The 21,827-nt window shown below is 38.3% G+C and overlaps 3 protein-coding genes and 1 long non-coding RNA gene across 5 annotated transcripts; all 4 read right to left on the bottom strand.

The window, feature by feature from the left end:
* Positions 1–90: 90 nt before the first annotated feature.
* On the bottom strand, positions 91–3,298 carry LOC124136405. 2 transcript variants are annotated; one of them, XM_046502336.2, is made up of 3 exons: positions 2,921–3,295; positions 2,308–2,381; positions 91–278 (listed from the first exon to the last, which is right to left on the bottom strand). In XM_046502336.2, exons 1-3 carry the CDS (start codon positions 3,077–3,079, stop codon positions 116–118), a joined length of 396 nt encoding a protein of 131 aa, XP_046358292.2. In that variant the 5' UTR covers positions 3,080–3,295; the 3' UTR covers positions 91–115. The 2 variants fall into 2 exon arrangements, 1 of the variants encoding a protein (XP_046358292.2); XR_006861352.2 differs by lacking the exon at positions 2,308–2,381 and having other exon boundaries at positions 2,921–3,298.
* Positions 3,299–9,372: 6,074 nt separating this feature from the next.
* LOC124136296 lies at positions 9,373–13,320 on the bottom strand. The gene is made up of 3 exons (XM_046502180.2): positions 12,365–13,320; positions 11,673–11,746; positions 9,373–10,857 (listed from the first exon to the last, which is right to left on the bottom strand). Exons 1-3 carry the CDS (start codon positions 12,531–12,533, stop codon positions 10,660–10,662), a joined length of 441 nt encoding a protein of 146 aa, XP_046358136.2. The 5' UTR covers positions 12,534–13,320; the 3' UTR covers positions 9,373–10,659.
* LOC124136297 lies at positions 9,373–13,517 on the bottom strand. The gene is made up of 2 exons (XR_007222706.1): positions 13,327–13,517; positions 9,373–9,558 (listed from the first exon to the last, which is right to left on the bottom strand). It is a non-coding gene; the product is annotated as an uncharacterized LOC124136297 (long non-coding RNA).
* Positions 13,518–18,867: 5,350 nt separating this feature from the next.
* Positions 18,868–20,496, bottom strand: LOC124136371. The gene is made up of 3 exons (XM_048401373.1): positions 19,923–20,496; positions 19,682–19,788; positions 18,868–19,429 (listed from the first exon to the last, which is right to left on the bottom strand). Exons 1-3 carry the CDS (start codon positions 20,224–20,226, stop codon positions 19,049–19,051), a joined length of 792 nt encoding a protein of 263 aa, XP_048257330.1. The 5' UTR covers positions 20,227–20,496; the 3' UTR covers positions 18,868–19,048.
* Positions 20,497–21,827: the final 1,331 nt, after the last annotated feature.

Genomic DNA, 21,827 nt, shown 5'->3' with positions numbered 1-21,827 from the left:
AAACGAGGTTTCGCGAAAATACATCACAAAGATCTAAAAGTAGCGAACGTCGAAACTGTCGAAACACAGAAGGATCACACAACAAGGAGGTAAGGTTCAATAACGAGTTTATTAATTAATCACTGAACTGAAAAATCTTGTACAGTGTCCCGAGATCGCCGGACATGATACCGGCTGTCAACTGTACTGGAAACATCAGTCGCTCGTCATTGTCTGTCACATCGTGGCTCTGGAATCCGGTACTTGTCTGTATCCCTCCAACGTTTGATATATCTGAACTGTTAAAATAATGAAATTGTACAATAAACTTTGAAACTTGAAAGTGGACGAATGAATGCCGAGGACGCCACATCTCCTAGAGCTGTCGAAATGCGATATAAGTAATTAACGCATTGGAATACTTAATAATCATATAGGATCGATTCTAGAACGATCCCTGTAGACATTGACTGTGACGGTCGGAATGACCTTGGACCCCCCCAGATCAAAAAATTTGTAAACTGTAATATTTTATAGGGACGAGAAATCACATGCGACTTGTGATAACTGTAACTTGTATACTTGGATCTTTACGATCTTGGAATATTTTGGTGAGGTAACAAAACATAATTATTTAAGCTTTTATCCATTTTTAACTGATATTTTCCATCCATTACAGCTGTTCAGATTCATTCAGCAAGATTTGTGTTTACCAACAGGCATGATACATGGGAGTTCAACGTTCACATTTCAACCTCGGGCTCTGTAAGAGATAATTGCAGCATGGGAAAAATGAGTTATTTTAATTAGTTGTTCCGACCGTGTAACCATCCGATCCTCATTGTAATGATCTCTTAAATAACGACTGCTTGGCTGCAGCGACTGCTTGGCGTGGAGTCTTGGGCGGAGCTCGACCTCCTTCGAGGTTTTGATGTTTTGATTTTTCTGTGCTGACATAGTGAACAAATCCTTAAAAATCAAGCAACATTTCATCTACCCAATCCCCATTTTGACCAACTCTTAAAATAACGATAGGTTAGTTGAAGCAACAATTTGGCATGGGCCGCCTATGAAGCCATCTCTCGCTTTCAGTTTTCATAACAAGGAATGCAGAAAACATGAATGTACAAGACACGTTCTTCAAGCAACAGCGTTTATCACATACATTTTAAGCAGAATATTATATAAATTTTGATTCATGTATGAAACAAAGTGTATGTTATCAAAATAGTCCAAAATAGTCAAAATGGTTCATCCGAAAGGTCCTAAAACTAGTAGTTCACACAACATTGGCACAGCAAACAACTCCAAAGTCTATCTCTCCGTGAAGAAACTCTGGAACATGTATTTCACACAGGACACAAGGACGGCCGAGCACGACTGGGGCTGTTTGGATTCTTCACCAAGTTCTATCTCCACAACTTGAGGGCGGACTCTGGGGGCGGGGAGGGAGGTCTGGGGGTCGGGCTGGGATGAGAGGGGGTTGACGGTGATGGTGAAGACACTGGTGCGCTTATAGAGAGGAAATAGATGTCCTTAAATAATTGAAATAAGTATCAATCCACAGTTTAGCTTGTATGAAACAAACATGAAAAGGTCGACCATTTTGCACCTACTTTATCTGGATATTTAAACAAATAGCAAGTGAGGATATACCGCCTACCGACTAACACAGAGAAATGCGACAAAAACATTTCTATAATCACAGAAAATCTGTATTTGTACGATTGCGACAGTATCATGAGAGTCAGGGCACGATTTAGGAACTTGATATAGTTTGCACCTGGTGCAAGTTGACCCCCCTACCATTTTCCACTAGACTAAACCGATTGCACTCCTAACAGAACCTATTCACTGACAAGATCACTTTGAATGGAATCATTTATACATCCCACATATTCGTTTGCATTCTTGTTTTTAACCATAAGACTGACCTGATAAGATTCATGACGAAAAGCACAAAGGACAATGTCAAATTACTCAAAACACTGGGAATGTGATGTAGTATGGTACAAAAAGTGTATTGATTTCAAAGATGTAAGTGTAGAAAGCCTTTTTAGTAAGTCAGTAACAAAGTTGTAAAATTTTGACATGCACTGGGTGCAAGTATAGATAAAAATATAGACTGCATTCTTCAATATCAGGTGGCACTTGTGCCCTTTTTTGTTAAATCGAGCCCTGGTCATGAGCATGTGTTTTTCAATCACTAACAAATAGTGGTGATACCAGTTGTTTGTGAAAAGGTCATGTATAGGGAAACGGAAGTAAGTTTAGATTTTTTTTTCTAATAGGACACATTCAAACAACTTGAACCTAACGATGACCTACAGGATCAGGGACAGGAAGAGTCTTTTGGGAGACGGGGGCCTGGTAGTTCCTAAACCTGTGAAGATCATCCTGAGCTATAATGGAATAAAAAAAATAATAAAACAACATCATCCATCCTCATTGTGTAGACTATAACATAGACTTTGGTTATTGAAACATGATTCCTGTGTGTTTTTTAAGGAGATTAAGCAAATTATGCCAACGTTGCAGGGTTCTGTGCCAGGAAGTTTGGTTTAGGTAAAATGGTCACTGGACATTTTGGGACAAGAGAGACCTATACTTCACAAGTCCCTCCCCTTGATAACACATATGAAAACCTACACAAATCATGTTTCACATTGTGGATCCCATTGCCATGGGAAGGAAAGGGGAAACATAGATCTATTGTTACTTTGATCATATATCATGATACTTTGACAGTGATTATTTTAATAACCGCCATACAAATTCACTTCACAAAAGATCAACTGTAAAACACAAAGTACATAAACATATACGAGGGACCGACGACGTACATGAAATGTCCCATCTGCTAATGAGTATGTCAATATGTAAGCTTTGAAATCAAGATAAAAAACAAACATAGGTTAACACTGAGAACACTTTTAGATACCTTGATGATAAACCAAAGCAACAGTGGCATACATCGTGAAGAACGTGCGATACGTGCGGGATAAAGAGCAAAATGTAAACACAGACGTGGAAACAAAGTGCAGCAGCAACAACCAAAATGGCGTCGTTTGTGAATAACGGAAGTGGCAATGGTCTCCATGGAGATCCATCAGCGATCGCCGCTTCTTGCTGCTTTCCGTAAACTGCCCCTTTCCGTAACCTTCTTGTGCTGGAATAATTGTCACAAATGATATCCTTTACCGGAATGACAAGATTGATCACGACTGGGAAATCTGTTATACCTTGAATACATGGTGCACCGTTAGTTATCATGCGACGATACGATACATGAAACGTTATATTCTGTGTTGATACTAGACTGGGGTCCTGTCTACCAAAACTAAACTTGCGTCGCGTACCAACAGTGGAACCAGTTTATATCGATACAAGACACACTAAGCTGGGCCCCGTCTCTAACTCTTTCATCACTGGCTGCCCCAGAGTTATGTCCCTTGAGACCCTGCAGTCCCTGACACTGACAAGGCCTGTACACTGGCCTCCCTGGCAGTATTATTGGAAAATCACCCTATCAATTTTGATGCACTTTTTCTACCAGAAACTTGCTTTTAATATACATTTATCATACACCATTGTAAAGAGGATTAAGTATACTTTAATATTCTTTGTTGTTATTGTCTCTAACCTTTGTTATTTTCTAATTACAGGTGTTTACAAGTGAAATAAAACTTGAAAACACTGAAAAAATGAAAACAGACAATGAATTTTGGCTCAAATTGTATTACAAATCACAAAAATAAATCACAGATACAAGGTAAACATAACACAGTGGTCTCGTCATCTTGGACGGCACAGGTAATCCCAGGTGTTACAGGTAAATTCTCTTCATGCAAATCTGTAAACAAATAAACAAGTTTACAACTCTTGGTACTGACTTTGTTTTCTATACTGATGTCACATATTACTTATGATACACTTACAGCCTCTTAGGTAAACTCGTTAACACAGGTAAACTTGTTAACGCAGGTAAACTCGTTAACACAGGTAAAAACACAAATATTTGATTTATTTTGTTCTTTTTCAGGATTTGAAACAAAAATTAAGTATTTAAGTTTTTAAAAAGTTATTTATCACATTATCTGAACATTGAACCACAGCTACTATAAGAATGACATCACAGGGAAGATAACACAGATTGATCTGAAGAGGGAAAGATTGTAAAAGGACGGAAAGATCGTAAATTCAAGTTCTGCAAATATACAAGTTGTGATAACATATTTACAATACACTGCTATTTACAATTGCATAATAAATTAAATCAGTACTTTATTAAATCAATTAATAAATAAATAATCATTACAGTTACTCAAATTTAAATTAAGATGTAAAAAACAAGAAAACAAACATGAATATGGAAATTAATTTTATTCAAATTGAGCTAAATATAAGGACATACGACAAACCGGCAAACTACAATTCGGATTGCGATCAGAAAAATAAATTTAAAAAAGAAAGAAACAGATACGTCATGCCACTCACCTTTGTTGTTGTTGTGATCGCTCAATCACGTGTCGGTAGCTGGATTCTCATTCGTCGCACTGATAATCTGTTCAAACACATAATCATTGTAAAACAGTTGGAAAAAATCAATAGCACGACTCTTCACTCACCGTGTCAATATATATTCTTGAGTCCGGTCGCCTCTTCAAAATCCCTCATGTCTCCACTATTGTGGTCCCTCTGCCACTCCCATTCTCGAAAGTTGGCGGGGGGGACACCTCGTCGAAACCGTCAAAATCTTCACGAAAATATTCGCGAAATTCCCTCTCCCCTTCGCGTAAATTATTCAATTCAAACACATTATTATTCCCGATATAGTCGTTGTTAATCATCTGATCGCTATCCGAATCGTAGTTGGCCGCCATTACGCTTGATTTACGATTCAAGCGAGAAAAATACCTGTCGCGAAAACAGGTGACATACCCGCGATTTTCGCGCCAAAAAGACGGGGAAATTCCATAGAATGACGTGTCAATCACGTGTAAATCTCGTTTCCATATTTAGAACGAGATTACACACGAGAAAGGAAGTAGAAAGAGCGATTTTGTAAACACGCTCGCGCCGCCCGATTTATCGGGCAGCCGGGTTCTGGGACACGGCTTATGCTGCCCGATTTTTCGGGCAGCCGGGTCCTGGGACACGGTTTATCCTGCCCGATAAATCGGGCAGTCGGGGCGAAAGGGCTAATATCACAATGTAGCTTGGCGCAAGTTGACGACGCTCAAAGGAATCAGCTTAGACGATGCACTGTCTTGCTAAACTTACCACTCGTTTAATAACTCCCAGTGTTTTTTGCCAGTTAAGTATCGCAGATGTTTTGAAGTTAGGCTTTAAAGTTCACTCACAAACATAGCGGCTTCGAACATGTGTCTGCTGCATCTGTTACCTTTTGAGCTTGCTCTGAAATATCGAGTTTCCACGCGATTTGACCTAAATATGGGTATCGCGATACGTATCGTATCGTGACCTAATACGTATCGTGATACGTATCGTATAGTGACCTTGCTGTATCGTTTGACCCCTATATTATTGGTTCTACTGTATATATTTCTGGGAACAAAACCTTGCATGTCCAAACAACGATTATGACGAATATCTAACAACACAACGAGTTGACAACAGAAGAGGGGTTAACAATCATTCCATACAAAAAGTACCTGGAACAAAATACCTTTTTTGTGTATTTCTGTTGTAACACGAGCAGTGTTTTTGCATTCCATCACAATGACCGTGACCTTTTCCTGTCAAGGGCAATTAATTCATATAGAGAGCAGAGTGGTTTCCCTTTGACTACGAGTACACAAGCTCCTTCCCAGCGCGTAACGCCTTCGTTACCCTCTCGGTAAAATCACTGCCCATTCATCGCCACTCGCCCCTTTCCGTAACCTGCAATTCGGTTTGTCCCGGAATTACACGAGATGGTCTAGAATGATCACTGTAGTCAGTGTGGAAGCGGCCATTACAAGAGTATTGAAATTTGGCCCCTAACCTCAATGTAGTCGTTTATATTTCGGTTAATGTCTTTGGGAATGTCATCATAATGACTTTTGACATTATGACTGACTAGATTTCCCAGATGTATATAACTCTAGGACAAACGTAGGACAATATCTGAATAGCAAAATACACTTTCAGCACATTATTGGTGTGCATACTAAGTTTGACGAGTTGCCTTGTTTAAAGAATAAACGCCGGTGAACTGACACAACATTGACGCAATATTGAAAGAAATATTTGATACAAAACAACGCCTGTCATATTAGATAGAGAGTGAAAGAAACATTCTGATAGGAATGTTCTTGCAAGAAGTGGCGTTGAGCTAACAACAATCGTCTAGACTTGGAGCCGCAATTTTTGTTTGAAGCAAATGCAAGGTGAAATCTCCATTGGTCAGTGGAAGGGACATAACTCGTATTAGGCCCAGAAATTACAGCCTAGCTCGGCAGGGTTCGAAAATGGAGTTTTACAGGCAGTTAACTCCCTTGCCTCGGGAAGATGCGACGATAGCTGTATGTGTAATAATGCTTATAAAGTGAACAGATTTTTTTAAAAATCCAGCGATAAGGTGAGGTGAGATGAAATGGGGTTTAAGGTCGCGTCCAAGATGATTGCACTCATGTAGCGACGTGTGTGTGTGTGGCTGCTTGTACTAGTCCCGACTGATGCCGATTTATAGTACTAGCCCACTGAGATACCATACCGCAGTTTAACATGAATACCCCATTCAGACACAGTATACTTACTTGGAGCCGACCAGTCCTTGTTTTAGCCCCCAAATACCGAGCGCCAGACAGGGTAACAACAAGTACCATCTATTTACGCCTTTTGGTATGACGCGGCCAGGGATCGAACCCTAGACCTTCGATCACCGATTAGGAATATTACTTACAGTAATGATAAAGTGAGCATTTCAAGAAATATCCATTTTGTTGGCGATATCATTGCGTTTTGATTACGTGGTGAATTCCTGATTTTGTCCACGCCTGGGATTCTGTATGGAGACTGGGTATTTTTTCAGCCACAGCTCCAAAACCAGAAACTTTTTTAAAAGAAAACTATGAGCGTAAATATTTGGGGGTTTTAAGACACATCTTGGAACAATGTATTTTTTGTGGCAGACAATTTCTTTCTTTCCAAACAGTCTGAAGTAGGATTTTAAACGCATTTTCTGAGACAATTTCTTTATGACGATAAAAACGATCGGTGCCTAAGGTGTGGACGCGTATCAGCGCCACAGTCTAAACAGATTGATCATCTACGTAGGTCATACTTTCATCCCCGTATGTGATGTTATAATCGAACGTATCGTTTCTCAGACAGTGATATTGCCTGGTGAAGTTGCAATACCAGTTAGATACAAACATATATATTTTAAATTAAGGTGATTACTTAAATACTGTTAATTTATTTAAATGTTTGGAAGCATGTTGGTTGTTGTTTTCAACGTGTCAAACTATTACCGTTTAAGAAAAAACACAAACTGCAGAATTGTACCTTCAGTGCTTTAAAGGATAATGACGAGTATTGGTTTGATATAGGTTTATAGTTTGAGTGAGTCTAACCCCTTCATTTCACGGTTTACCTCTTAACCCTAATTTCCGTCATGGAGAAATCACGAGGATCAAAATATTCCCCCAGTTTTAATCATGTTATGGTTAATATATAATTTCGCTTAAATTTTGAATAGTGGCCTATAGCTGTTTATTTGTTTGTAGTTTGGAGAACATTTTGTGCTCTCCTCTCTTTATTACGGTTGTAAAAGAGTGTGGCGTGTGTTATTCTCCAGTAACTTCGACATATTGAAATAAAGTTTACTTTATACAATGAGTAGATAATACCTCAGTAAAGACGGGTGAAACAAATGGGTCATTATTAATTAAATATTTATTATTCATTAATTAAGCCAGTGGTTATATATAACTGACCGCGTCGATTAGTCGAGAAAATATTGATACATAGATGAAAGCAGTATCATCATCAGTATCATTTACGTAGATGATATTTTTGTTTAGACTGTGACACTAATACCCTTCCATAATAAGGCCTTGTGCGATTACATTGCAGAATTTCTGCTAACTAATTTTACGTGTAATCATGTTGACGTATAATCACTATTGTCTGATATATGTGTAAGAACATTACTTGGAATATATTTATGAGGAAAGAAACACATATCCTACACGTATCTGCATGTGGTAAGAATAGTTATATTATGTATTGAATTCAAACTTTCTGAGATTCCAATTTTCATTAGAACTATCAACTTGGTAGAATGTCTATTGATGATATTTCAATGGAAAATTGTCAATTATCTTTGTTAAATTAATACTGTTATAAGTTGTCACATTGACGTATTATTAATGATAATACCGTATTAATGTGAACAGTATTCTTGAACGTTTGAAACATATTGTACCAACTGCTATTATACCAGCATGCTTGAAAAAACAAACTCCAACTTATTGAAATGTAGAATGGGCCAGTGGCCTTACATTACTGAAATACATCTATGTCTATGTCTATGAACTTGTCAACCTCTTCAACTTCAGCAATGTTAAAGATAAACATTTCAGCTCTTTCTTCACCAGAAGGGAGACACAGGTGACCCAGTTGTCTAAGGCGCCGCAGTTCACTGTAGAGAAATGCATACCAGAAACCCAACATCGTGGGCTCCAATCCCAGATTCGTCCTGATATATTTCCAGGTTTGTCAGCACCACACCCCAATCTCATTAAAATCAGATCTTAGTTCTCGCTACTGTAAACAAAGGTCTGGGGACATCTTATTGCGGGTCATAACAGAACGACCTTTCGCGAACTTTGACCAATGAAAGGACTAACAAGTCGACATAAGCCATTCAGAATGCAGCTTTCTCTAGCTATACGCCACTAGTTTCAAACGGACGACAACACTTTCAAAAAAAGGTTGACAAAGTTCTCGATTCGAAATGTGAAAACTTAACAAAAAAACATACTGGACTATCTAACAGATGGCCTAGATTATATGGCACTACTTCCCACGGACAATGCAAAGTCTCTTCCGTTCAAATGTTCATTTCATTGAAGCTGGGTGTTTATATAGAGACCTCTTTGTATTGTTTCCCTGCATTGAATTGACAGATACACGTCCTTGACTGATTCAATCGTAAAGCCGGTAACTGTCGTTGGGAATATCCTGTGTTTAGCTTTTAGACTGGTCGATATTTTCTAGTGGATTAACTACGAAAATAAATGATTGCTGCTACTAGTTTATAAAGTGTGACAAAATAAATACCAGAGCTTGGAGACGAGGTTTCGCGAAAATACATCACAAAGATCTAAAAGTTGCGAACGTCGAAACTGTGGAAACACAGAAGGATCACACAATAAGGAGGTTAGGTTCAATAACGACTTTATTAATAAATCACTGAACTGAAAAATCTTGTACAATATCCCGAGATCGCCGGACATGATACCGGCTGTCAACTGTACTGGAAACATCAGTCGCTCGTCATTGTCTGTCACATCGTGGCTCTGGAATCCGGTACTTGTCTGTATCCCTCCCACGATTGATATATCTGAACTGTTAAAATAATGAAATTGTACAATAAACTTTGAAACTTGAAAGTGTACGAAGTTGGCTGAAACCAGAACTGGATCCATGTAATGTAATGAATACATCCCGGAAGTCGCGTGACCCAGAATGAATGCCGAGGACGCCACATCTCCTAGAGCTGTCGAAATGCGATATAAGTAATTAAAGCATAGGAATACTTAATAATCATATAGGATCGATTCTAGAACGATCCTGTAGACATTGGTAGGTAAAAGCCCTTGACTGTGACGGTCGGAATGACCTTGGACCCCCCGGATCAAAAAATCTGTAAACTGTAATATTTTATAGGGACGAGAAATCACATGCGACTTGTGATAACTGTAACTTGTATACTTGAATCATTACGATCTTGGAATATTTTGGTGAGGTAACAAAACATAATTAATTAAGCTTTTATCCATTTTTTAACTGATATTTTCCATCAATAATAGCTGTTCAGATTCACTCAGCAAGATTTGTGTTTACCAACAGGCATGATACGTGTTAGTTCAACGTTCACATTTCAATCTCGGGCTCTGTAAGAGATAATTGCAGCATGGAAAACATGAGTTATTTCAATTAGGAGTTCCGACCGTGTAACCATCCGATCCTCATTGTAATGATCTCTTAAATAACGACTGCTTAGCTGCAGCGACTGCTTGGCGTGGAGTCTTTGGGCGGGAGCTCGACCTCCTTCGAGGTTTTGATGTTTTGATTTTTCTGCGCTGACATAGTGAACAAATCCTTAAAAATCAAGCAACATTTCATCTACCCAATCCCCATTTTACAAACTCTTAAAATAACGATAGGTTAGTTTTAGCGACAATTTGGCATGGGCCGCCTATGAAGCCATCTCTCGCTTTCAGTTTTCATAAAAAGGAATGCAGAAAACATGAATGTACAAGACACGTTCTTCAAGCAACAGCGTTTATCACATACATTTTAAGCAGAATATTATATAAATTTTAATTCATGTATGAAACAAAGTGTATGTTATCAAAAATAGTCCAAAATAGTCCAAATGGTTCATCCGAAAGGTCCTAAAACTAGTAGTTCACACAACATTGGCACAGCAAACAAATCCAAAGTCTATCTCTCCGTGAAGAAACTCTGGAACATGTATTTCACACAGGACACAAGGACGGCCGAGCACGACTGGGGCTGCTTGGATTCTTCACCAAGATCTATCTCCACAACTTGAGGGCGGGCTCTGAGGGCAGGGAGGGAGGTCTGGGGTTCGGGCTGGGATGAGAGGGGGTTGACAGTGATGGTGAAGACACTGGTGCGCTTATAGAGAGGAAATAGATGTCCTTAAATAATTGAAATAAGTATCAATCCCCAGTTTAGCGTGTATGAAACAAACATGAAAAGGTCGACCATTTTGCACCTACTTTATCTGGATATTTAAACAAATAGCAAGTGAAGATATACCGCCTACCGACTAACACAGAGAAATGCGACAAAAACATTTCTATAATCACAGAAAATCTGTATTTGTACGATTGCGACAGTATCATGAGAGTCAGGGCACGATTTAGGAACTTGATATAGCTTGCACCTGATGCAAGTTGACATCTCAACCATTTTTCACTAGACTTAACCGATTGCACTCCTAACAGAACCTCTTCACTGACAAGATCACTTTGAATGGAATCACTTATACATCCCACATATTCATTTGCATTCTTGTTTTTATCATAAGACTGACCTGATAAGATTCATGATGAAAAGCACAAAGGACAATGTCAAATTACTCAAAACACTGGGAATGTGATGTAGTATGGTACAAAAAGTTTATTGAGTTCAAAGATTTAAGTATAAAGCTTTTTTAGTAAGTCAGTAACAAAGTTGTAAAATTTTGACATGCACTGGGAGCAAGTATAGATAAAAAATATAGACTGCATTTTTCAATATCAGGTGGCACTTGTGCCCCATTTTTGTTAAATCGAGCCCTGGTCATGAGCATGTGTTTTTCAATCACTAACAAATAGTGGTGATAACAGTCGTTTGTGAAAAGGTCATGTATAGGGAAACGGAAGTTATTTTAGACTTTTTTTTCTAATAGGACACATTCAAACAACTTGAACCTAACGATGACCTACAGGATCAGGGACAGGAAGAGTCTTTTGGGTGACGGGGGCCTGGTAGGTCCTAAACCTGTGAAGATCATCCTGAGCTATAATGGAATAAATAAAATAATAAAACAACATCATCCATCCTCATTGTGTAGACTATAACATAGACTTTGGTTATTGAAACATGATTCCTGTGTGTTTTTTAAGGAGATTAAGCAAATTATGCCAACGTTCCAGGGTTCTGTGCCAGGAAGTTTGGTTTAGGTAAAATGGTCACTGGACATTTTGGGACAAGAGAGACCTATACTTCACAAGTCCCTCCCCTTGACACCACATATGAAAACATACACAAATCATGTTTCACTTTGTGGATCCCATTGCCATGGGAAGGAAAGGGGAAACATAGATCTATTGTTACTTTGATCATATATCATGATACTTTGACAGTGATTATTTTAATTACCGCCATACAAATTCACTTCACAAAAGATCAACTGTAAAACACAAAGTACATAAACATATACGAGGGACCGGCGACGTACATGAAATGTCCCATCTGCTAGTGAGTTTGTCTGTCATTTTTTTTCACTTTTATTCTTACCAAATGTTTAGGACAGATTCAAGTTGGGAATACAATCGGTCAAAAGTTATCAATATGTAAGCTTTGAAATCAAGATAAAAAGCAAACATAGGTAAACACTGAAAACACTATTAGATACCTTGATGATAAACCAAAGCAACAGTGGCATACATCGTGAAGAACGTTCGATACGTGCGGGATAAAGAGCAAAATGTAAACACAGACGTGGAAACAAAGTGCAGCAGCAACAACCAAAATGGCGTCGTTTGTGAATAACGGAAGTGGCAATGGTCTCCATGGAGATCCATCAGCGATCGCCGCTTCTCGCTGCTTTCCGTAAACTGCCCCTTTCCGTAACCTTCTTGTGCTGGAATAATTGTCACAAATGATATCCTTTACCGGAATGACAAGATTGATCACGACTGGGAAATCTGTTATACCTTGAATACATGGTGCACCGTTAGTTATCATGCGACGATACGATACACTAAACGTTATATATTCTGTGTCGATACTAGACTGGGGTCCTGTCTACCAAAACTAAACTTGCGTCGCGTACCAACAGTGGAACCAGTTTATATCGATACAAGACACACTAAGCTGGGCCCCGTCTCCAATATCACAATGTAGCTTGGCGCAAGTTGACGACGCTCAAAGGAATCAGCTTAGACGATACACTGTCTTGCTAAACTTACCACTCGTTTAATAACTCCCAGTGTTTTTTGCCAGTTAAGTATCGCAGATGTTTTGAAGTTAGGCTTTAAAGTTCACTCACAAACATAGCGGCTTCGAACATGTGTCTGCTGCAACTGTTACCTTTTGGGCTTGCTCTGAAATATCGAGTTTCCACGCGATTTGACCTAAATATGGGTATCGCGATACGTATCGTATCGTGACCTAATACGTATCGTGATACGTATCGTATAGTGACCTTGCTGTATCGTTTGACCCCTATATTATTGGTTCTACTGTATATATTTCTGGGAACAAAACCTTGCATGTCCAAACAACGATTATGACTAATGTCTAACAACACAACGAGTTGACAACAGATGAGGGGTTAACAATCATTCCATACAAAATGTACCTGGAACAAAATACCTTTTTTGTGTATTTCTGTTGTAACACGAGCAGTGTTTTTGCATTCCATCACAATGACCGTGACCTTTTCCTGTCAAGGGCAATTAATTCATATAGAGAGCAGAGTGGTTTCCCTTTGACTACGAGTACACAAGCTCCTTCCCAGCGCGTAACGCCTTCGTTACCCTCTCGGTAAAATCACTGCCCATTCATCGCCATTGACTGACCAGATTTCCCAGATGAATTTAACTCTAGGACAAACGTAGGACAATATCTGAATAGCAAAATACACTTTCAGCACAATATTGGTGTGCATACTGTAATGTCTAGTAATGAAGACACGTGGCTGTCACTTTATTCGGAGTGGTCTCCCCTTACACGTATTATGATTGTGGGGATAATAGGACTAACATGGGTACTTTAGGAGTGCTTCACAACATATATTACATCCCTCTTTTTCTGACAAACACACGTTTTTAACAGTCCAGTACTGAAATTAATATATATTTAAATGCAACATTAAACCGATGATAATGAATTGCAATAAATGTGATATTAAAATGCCACTGCTTAGTAACTTGTTTGTTGTTTCTCACTGTTTTAAAGTCTTTCTCAAAGTCTCTGAGCACACTTTATAGACCATTCTTAGCCAATATGCATGACCTCGAGGTCAAATCGAAAACGAGGCTAACGTAGGCAGTCACTCCCTGGAAATGGCGACCTCGATAAGGAAAGATTACTGCTGTGTAGAAGTGATGCCCACGGGGACTTTACAGTGTCTTCCCACCGAATTCCTATGGATAAGACCGTACGAAGGCAGTGTTTGGCGAAAATACGCAGAGATCCTAGAAAGTCATTCACAGTAAGTAATTACTAGGCCTAATAATGATACCGTATTTCCTCTATTAGACGCCCGGGCTTCTATTTATTTCGGAATAGCCTTCGACCCGGCGTCAATTAGAGGCCCGGCTTCTATTAATACCCCCATTTCACTATGACCAAGAATGTCCCGAATCGTCACGAAATGGAGATTTTTTTCTGTTCGTAGATATCCGTAGATATATCTTAATCAATTCTCGAAGTCCGTACTTGAATCGTGACACTCTATACGAGTTGCACTCGTGACATATCGGATCGAGGACCGTTTTCCGACACACGTGGAGTTACCGGAAGAGAAAGGGAGTCCTCATTATGTAATTTAGGTCCCCAAAAGGGATCATTAATTGTATCATTTGATTGACCCGGCGTCTATAAGAGGCCCGGCTTCATTTTTTTTGCACTGAACAATTGACCCGGCTTCTATTAGAGGCCGGCGTCTAATAGAGGAAATGCGGTATGTCACATAGACATCGCGAAACATATTCAAACTGTTCAATATTCAAGAGCAAAATTACATTCATCCACCCAAAGACATGTTATTTTATATAGTCTATAAGCTGACTTAAAACATAATGAAATTCGTTTTTCAGTAGTTTGCCAACATGTCATACAAGTAAATGTGGAGAAATGCCTATTCTGACGAGTATGTGTAGGTGGTCTAGACCTGTGTAATGTTTAGGCCAGTGTTGGTAGAAAAATCCTATTTGTGTTAGGCCAAGTGAACTGTAAGTACTAGGTACGCCTAGTAGCTACATAGACATTTAAGCCTTTGGTAAATATAAAATATGATGCGAGATAACATGGATTTTCGGATGTATTACTGTCACCAGCTTCTAACCATTTGTAATTTATGTAAGTGGACAGAATTAGAAAATTAATCAGGAGTTTGTAAAGGGAGTGAGTGAGTGAGTGAGTATGGTTTTACGCCGCTTTTAGCAATATTCCAGTAATATCACGGCGGTGTAAAGGGAGTGAGGAAAGGAGGCTGAAATGGCTCAGAACTTTACAAAAAGCCTAGACCTAATAAATGATTTTTTATTGAAATGAAGGTTTTATATTAACTTAATTAAGTATAGTTTGTATAATAGTAAAGGACATTATGTACAGGCCTCAAAGTTTATTTTTTTACCAAGTAGCCATATGTCTACAAACATTTTTTTCCAGGTAGCCAGTTGTAAAATCAAGAAGTCAAGCCAATATTGTAGGTAGCCAAAAACATTTGAAATTATCTTTTATCAAATAACTATTTTAATATGTACAAGTCATAGCACTAGTCTTGGAATTGTATATTAGTGGAAACTGTACTTGATTTTTGTTATTGGTGACTCAAACCATGATGCAATTTATGTTACAAGACTATTTAGGTGTATCCTTGCTTATCAAACTAAAATAAAATACTAATTCCATTAATATTTATGTATTTCTGTTCATAGTCGACTATAGAGGAATTATACATAAGAACAATTACCAGCAGACATGTTTTCCACAATCAGCTTTAATCTATTTTTTTGACTTCAAATGTGAAGCAATAGAATTTAGTTGCCACAATATATTTTTCAAGGTTGTCATTTGGCTACCTCTGCATTTTAGACAGTAGAAATTTGAAATTAAGGTGGAATTTGCGACCGTTTTGTCGCAACTTTGAGGCCTGATATATCTACATATTGAAGACATTGATATTTTCACTAGATACATCTATAACATGTGTTTACTATCTTATATTTTTATTCAAAGATAACCACAAACACAGTTGTGTGCAGCAATCATTTCATGAAGGATGACTTCAAATGGACACCTAACAGTACGACTTTGTAGCCAGGTGCTGTTCCCTCAGTGTTTCAGCGGACTGTGAACAGTGGGGCTGCTGGCAGGAAGCCACCCTCTTGGAGACACTCATGCCATAGAGGTAAGGTAATGTTAATTGTAACCAGTCTGTATATCAGTGAAATAAGATTTGCTGCAAGTCTTCGTAATATTTCAAGTACATATGACACACATGTAGGTAATAAAAAAACTTTACGAAATACCCTGTAATGACACTGACCAGTGACCACTGCTTCAGCAATATAGGAAATATCATAGGGCAAGTAAGTGACCATAACAGAAATATATTTACTTTTCAAATATGTATTTCAGATGATGTTGATCAAGAGATTCAGAAAATTTCACCACCTGAGGAAACTCCCACAAGGAACCCACCACAGTCACCATCAAAGATATAGTAAGAATGACAATCATATTAAATTAATTTTGCCTTATTTGTAATTCCAGAAACATATTTATTGTTATTTGTGTGTTTAAGAAGTAATAGTGATCCATCATAATTGGTGTGTTACAGTGAAGCAGAATGTGATGCAATGGTCTCTGACCACAAGGCTACATAGACCAACTCAATGAAAAACTATGTGAACAAGAGAGGCAACTCAAGGAAAAGGATGACAAGATTGAAAAACTAAACAGACAACTTGAACTTGAAAAGTTCGGAGTTCGTAAATTCATGTATGATGATAAATTGCTGGAACATTACACAGGATTTCCATCATTTCAAACATTGCAAGCATTTATTTTATTTTATCAAACCTAAAGCATCTAACATGAGAGGTATGTATTATCAAGGTGAATCCTGTCTTCCAAAACCAAACAATTCTCACTCTATTCCATTATTTGATGAGTTATTCATGTTTCTTGTCAGAATTAAGCTGGGTTCAAGTGAAGTAGGTTTATCTGTTAGGTTCAATTGTTATGTCTCTACCATAAGCAGAAGGGCTTTGACTTGGTGCAGTTATCTCTATTTTGTTTTCGGTAGCATAAACATTTGGCCTCCTGCCTGAAGACTTCCGATTATTATACCCTAGAACTCGAGTCATCATTGACTGCACAGAAATGTATACCGAGAGACCCTCCTCTGTACATTTAGGTTCCCAAATGTATTCTCATTACAAGAGTAGGAATACATGGAAAGGCCTGGTGGGTGTTGCTCCTCATGGGGCATTAACCTTTGTATCTGCCATGTTCTCAGGTTGTGTGTCTGACATTGAAATCACCAAACTGAGTGGACTGTTGGGATTGCTTGAGCTAGAGTGTGTCATCATGGGTGACAAGGGTTTTCGTATAGGGAAGCTATTGGAAGGAACTGGTGTGTCAATAAATACTCCTCATTTCTTGAGTTCTGCTGGTCAGTTTGAGCAAACCGAAATTGAAGAAAATCAACAAATTTCCAGTCATAGGATCCACAGTGCAAGGCATATCAAACGAGTAAAAGAGTACCATCTACTAAATGGTACAGTTCCCTTATCAATGGCTGGGTCAATAAATCAGCTGTGGAGTGGAGTAAACTTACTATCTCTGTTTAGAAGGCCCCTTATAGCCAAGTGAGACAAGCAATATCCAGCATGTTACATCTCTTAGCCTTGAACATCAAATGTTGATATCTGATTGTTTTAACAGCAGTTTCACCAACATTTTGTTCATGTGATATTGAGTAGCTGGTACATGTACACTTGTACTCATTGAATATCACCCAAAGTATGAGTAATACCTTGCTCAGGGGTACTTGTACAAAAAAAGGTAGACATATAAATGTAAATGAATTTCTTCTGTAATATAAAGTCTGAGATAACTGTTGTAATACATGGGTTAGATGAGTATTAATCATGTTAATGAAAATGTCACAATAACTTTGTTTGATATGTAACGTACGTGTTGTTCAATTTCAGCTTCATAAAATAGATAATTCCACCTTTTGTATTTGAAATTTCATTTATAGGAAAGAGATGATAATGTGGTGTAAGGGGAGACAACCTGTGATTAACTATGAATTGTTGATATTTTCACTTATAGTAACAGGCCAATGAAACCAGTTGTAATTGTAATTTATCTGATCAAGACGAATGTATGGCGGATTTTATATTTTGTATCACAGACAAACAATTGCTATGAAGTATTATTACATGTGCTCATACTGTGTTTCAGCAAATTATGTATTGTAGAATCAAACTTGACTGTCACTTGAGCTATTGTGTGAGTGAATTGTTGCTTAATGTCAGCAATTTTTCTGCTATTTGCAGTTAACAAAGTTTAATTATGAATAATAATGGGCTTATGAAGATGAAATACTGCATTATGCCAGCTGTACATGACATGTAATTTCAGATCTTCAAGCCCTTTACGATGCTTGTCTATTAATGCTATTAATGCTCTTTATTGTCAGTTATTTTGTATTTCAAAACAGTGACTATGTTTACACATGAATGTTTGGCCTGCTTTGTTTTGCGATACATTGGTAAGCTGGGTCCATACGTTTTGCTTTTATTGCTTACCATTTCTTAATCATGGATGAAAGGAAAAGTCTGAGAAGTTATATGCTGATGAAAGTTATCTCCCCTGGGTAAAACAATTGTGATTAATATTTAAGCTGACATTTTTCAATTTTCTAAAATTTGTACACAAAATACACTCTGAGAAGTAATTGCAATTTGTATCCTGAAAATTATATTGTTATTTATCAGTAATTAATATACAGTGCTTTCCTAGTGCAAATGTGTCTATTGTTATTACACTGTTGTAAATACACAAATTAAAAATAAATGTGTATTTATTGTACTTCATGTGTTTGTTATTTATGTGGGTTAATTGTATTGCTGTATGATACTGAATCCTGTAATTTTGATCTGATATCATGTTCTCTTCAAAAGGTTTTAGTAACTATGCTATAGAATAACTGAAAAAAATCAACAATAAATCAATTTAATAGTACAGTAAAAGAGTATTTACAATAATTTCTAATATTCCGCAGGTGGGTATCAAGTCCATTCAGGTAAAATTGCTTTTCAGTTGCCATTTTGTCAATATTGAAATTGACAGTTCAGTTAAGAAAATATTTGAAGAAAAAATCATCCAATTTTGTCTTGCTTTTTGTATCCCAGTCATGTTGGTTGAAATAAAGAGTTTCTAAATGATGATAGTCCTCGTGCCACACAAACAAATCACACCATGTCAGGCCAGTTACAGCCGTCTGCATCTGTATTTGGTAGTAGACGTTGTGGTTTGTTTTATGTTGAAACTCACCGTCAGACACATGCAAGTATTCTAATCTTGATTTGGGAATAGTTGGACATTTTATTTCCAGTAAGCCATAGGGTGGGTTTCGACTAGGATTGTAGATTTTTCTATCAGGTGATGCTCCAAGCCAGGGACAGATTGGGCTGATAACCACACCACACCTGAACATATTCACACTTGTATCCTGCATTTGAAAACACACACAAAAAAGGATATTTGTTAGCATTAACCTGGTGATATTTGATAAAAACATTAGTAGAATTTTCACATTTTCAACACATGTCAATTTAGAAATGGAATCTGTGTCATAAGACATTTGGGTGGGGGGAAAATGGAAACAAGTTGCTACAATCATCTACTGAAGTATTTCTAGGATTACAGAACTTGTTAGAAATTATATGTTTGTGTAATCAAGGTAGAAATTTATTATTCTCACATCAGCATAGGTTTGGGCTGCAGTTGGCTCACATGCCCGACCATGTCTCATTGGCGCTGTCATGATCTTCTTTCCAGTTTTTAAGAAGGTGGCATAGTTATCAAATCCTGAAAGCAAGAGTATTTAGTTATGAATAAAGATCAGGATGATTCCTGTTTATCTGTTAGTCATTGTTCAATTTTTCTCCTAAGCACATTGACATGACAACCTATACAAATAATCAAAAAATGTTTAAATTTACCTCTCTTTTTCTTTATTATTGCACCAGCAACAGATGCAGTTAATCTGGATTGTCTGACTTTGCGCCACTTGGGAAGCGATGACTGTGTCCGAGTTGATTTCTCAATCTCAATACTTTGATCAATAGTCACAGAGAGAGCTTCTAGGTTGACTGTTTGTGAATCACTGTGATCTGTTGGAATACTTGAGGGACCAATACTGTTTTTGAGTGGAAAGTCTGGAAAGGTTGTGTGACTATCATCATTTATAATGGTACCCTTTGTAAGTCCTTGCTGATACGATAACACACTCCCTTTTGGAAACATGCCAAATTTTGTTAACACTTCAGACTTAGAATTTGGTACAGAGACTGTCAGAAGTAACAGATTCGGCCTAATGTCCCTTAGTGAAACAACTAAGTTTTGGATTGGTGGTAGAGGTGATTGCAAAGGATTGTAGAGGTTAGAATGGACACCTTCAGTGACACGAGTAGGGTTCTCAGTGTCATACCCTTGAACAACTATATCATCTGACTGAGCTCCCTTAATTTTTTCTCCTCTTGGAAGATGCCAGGTTCGGGGAAGTGAAGTTTTGCAGACATCATCTGGAATGGCAGTAACACCAAGACACATGTAGTTTGCTATCTGGTACATAACACCTGTGATGTGATCACAACCCTGACTCTGGCAGTAACACCAAGACACATGTAGTTTGCTATCTGGTACATCACACCTGTGATGTGGCCACAACTCTGACAGTAACACCAAGACACTTGTAGATTGCTATCTGGTACATAACACCTGTGATGTGGCCACAACTCTGACAGTAACACCAAGACACTTGTAGTTTGCTATCTGGTACATCACACCTGTGATGTGGCCACAACCCTGACTCTGGCAGTAACACCAAGACACTTGTAGTTTGCTATCTGGTACATCACACCTGTGATGTGGCCACAACTCTGACAGTAACACCAAGACACTTGTAGTTTGCTATCTGGTACATCACACCTGTGATGTGGCCACAACCCTGACTCTGGCAGTAACACCAAGACACTTGTAGTTTGCTATCTGGTACATCACATCCGTGATGTGGCCACAACTCTGACAGTAACACCAAGACACTTGTAGTTTGCTATCTGGTACATCACACCTGTGATGTGGCCACAACCCTGACTCTGGCAGTAACACCAAGACACTTGTAGTTTGCTATCTGGTACATAACACCTGTGATGTGGCCACAACCCTGACTCTGGCAGTAACACCAAGACACATGTAGTTTGCTATCTGGTACATAACACCTGTGATGTGGCCACAACTCTGACAGTAACACCAAGACACTTGTAGTTTGCTATCTGGTACATCACACCTGTGATGTGGCCACAACTCTGACTCTGACAGTAACACCAAGACACTTGTAGTTTGCTATCTGGTACATAACACCTGTGATGTGGCCACAACCCTGACTCTGGCAGTAACACCAAGACACATGTAGTTTGCTATCTGGTACATCACACCTGTGATGTGGCCACAACTCTGGCAGTAACACCAAGACACTTGTAGTTTGCTATCTGGTACATCACACCTGTGATGTGGCCACAACTCTGACTCTGACAGTAACACCAAGACACATGTAGTTTGCTATCTGGTACATCACATCCGTGATGTGGCCACAACTCTGGCAGTAACACCAAGACACTTGTAGTTTGCTATCTGGTACATCACATCCGTGATGTGGCCACAACTCTGGCAGTAACACCAAGACACTTGTAGTTTGCTATCTGGTACATAACACCTGTGATGTGGCCACACCTCTGACAGTAACACCAAGACACTTGTAGTTTGCTATCTGGTACATCACACCTGTGATGTGGCCACAACTCTGGCAGTAACACCAAGACACTTGTAGTTTGCTATCTGGTACATCA

The sequence above is a fragment of the Haliotis rufescens genome, unplaced genomic scaffold (assembly GCF_023055435.1).
Source record: "Haliotis rufescens isolate VD_foot unplaced genomic scaffold, xgHalRufe1.0.p SCAF_22, whole genome shotgun sequence".
Lineage (NCBI taxonomy): Eukaryota > Metazoa > Mollusca > Gastropoda > Lepetellida > Haliotidae > Haliotis > Haliotis rufescens.
The sequence above is the reverse complement of the archived record's forward strand: the minus strand, read 5'-3'. Positions and strand labels throughout refer to the sequence as shown.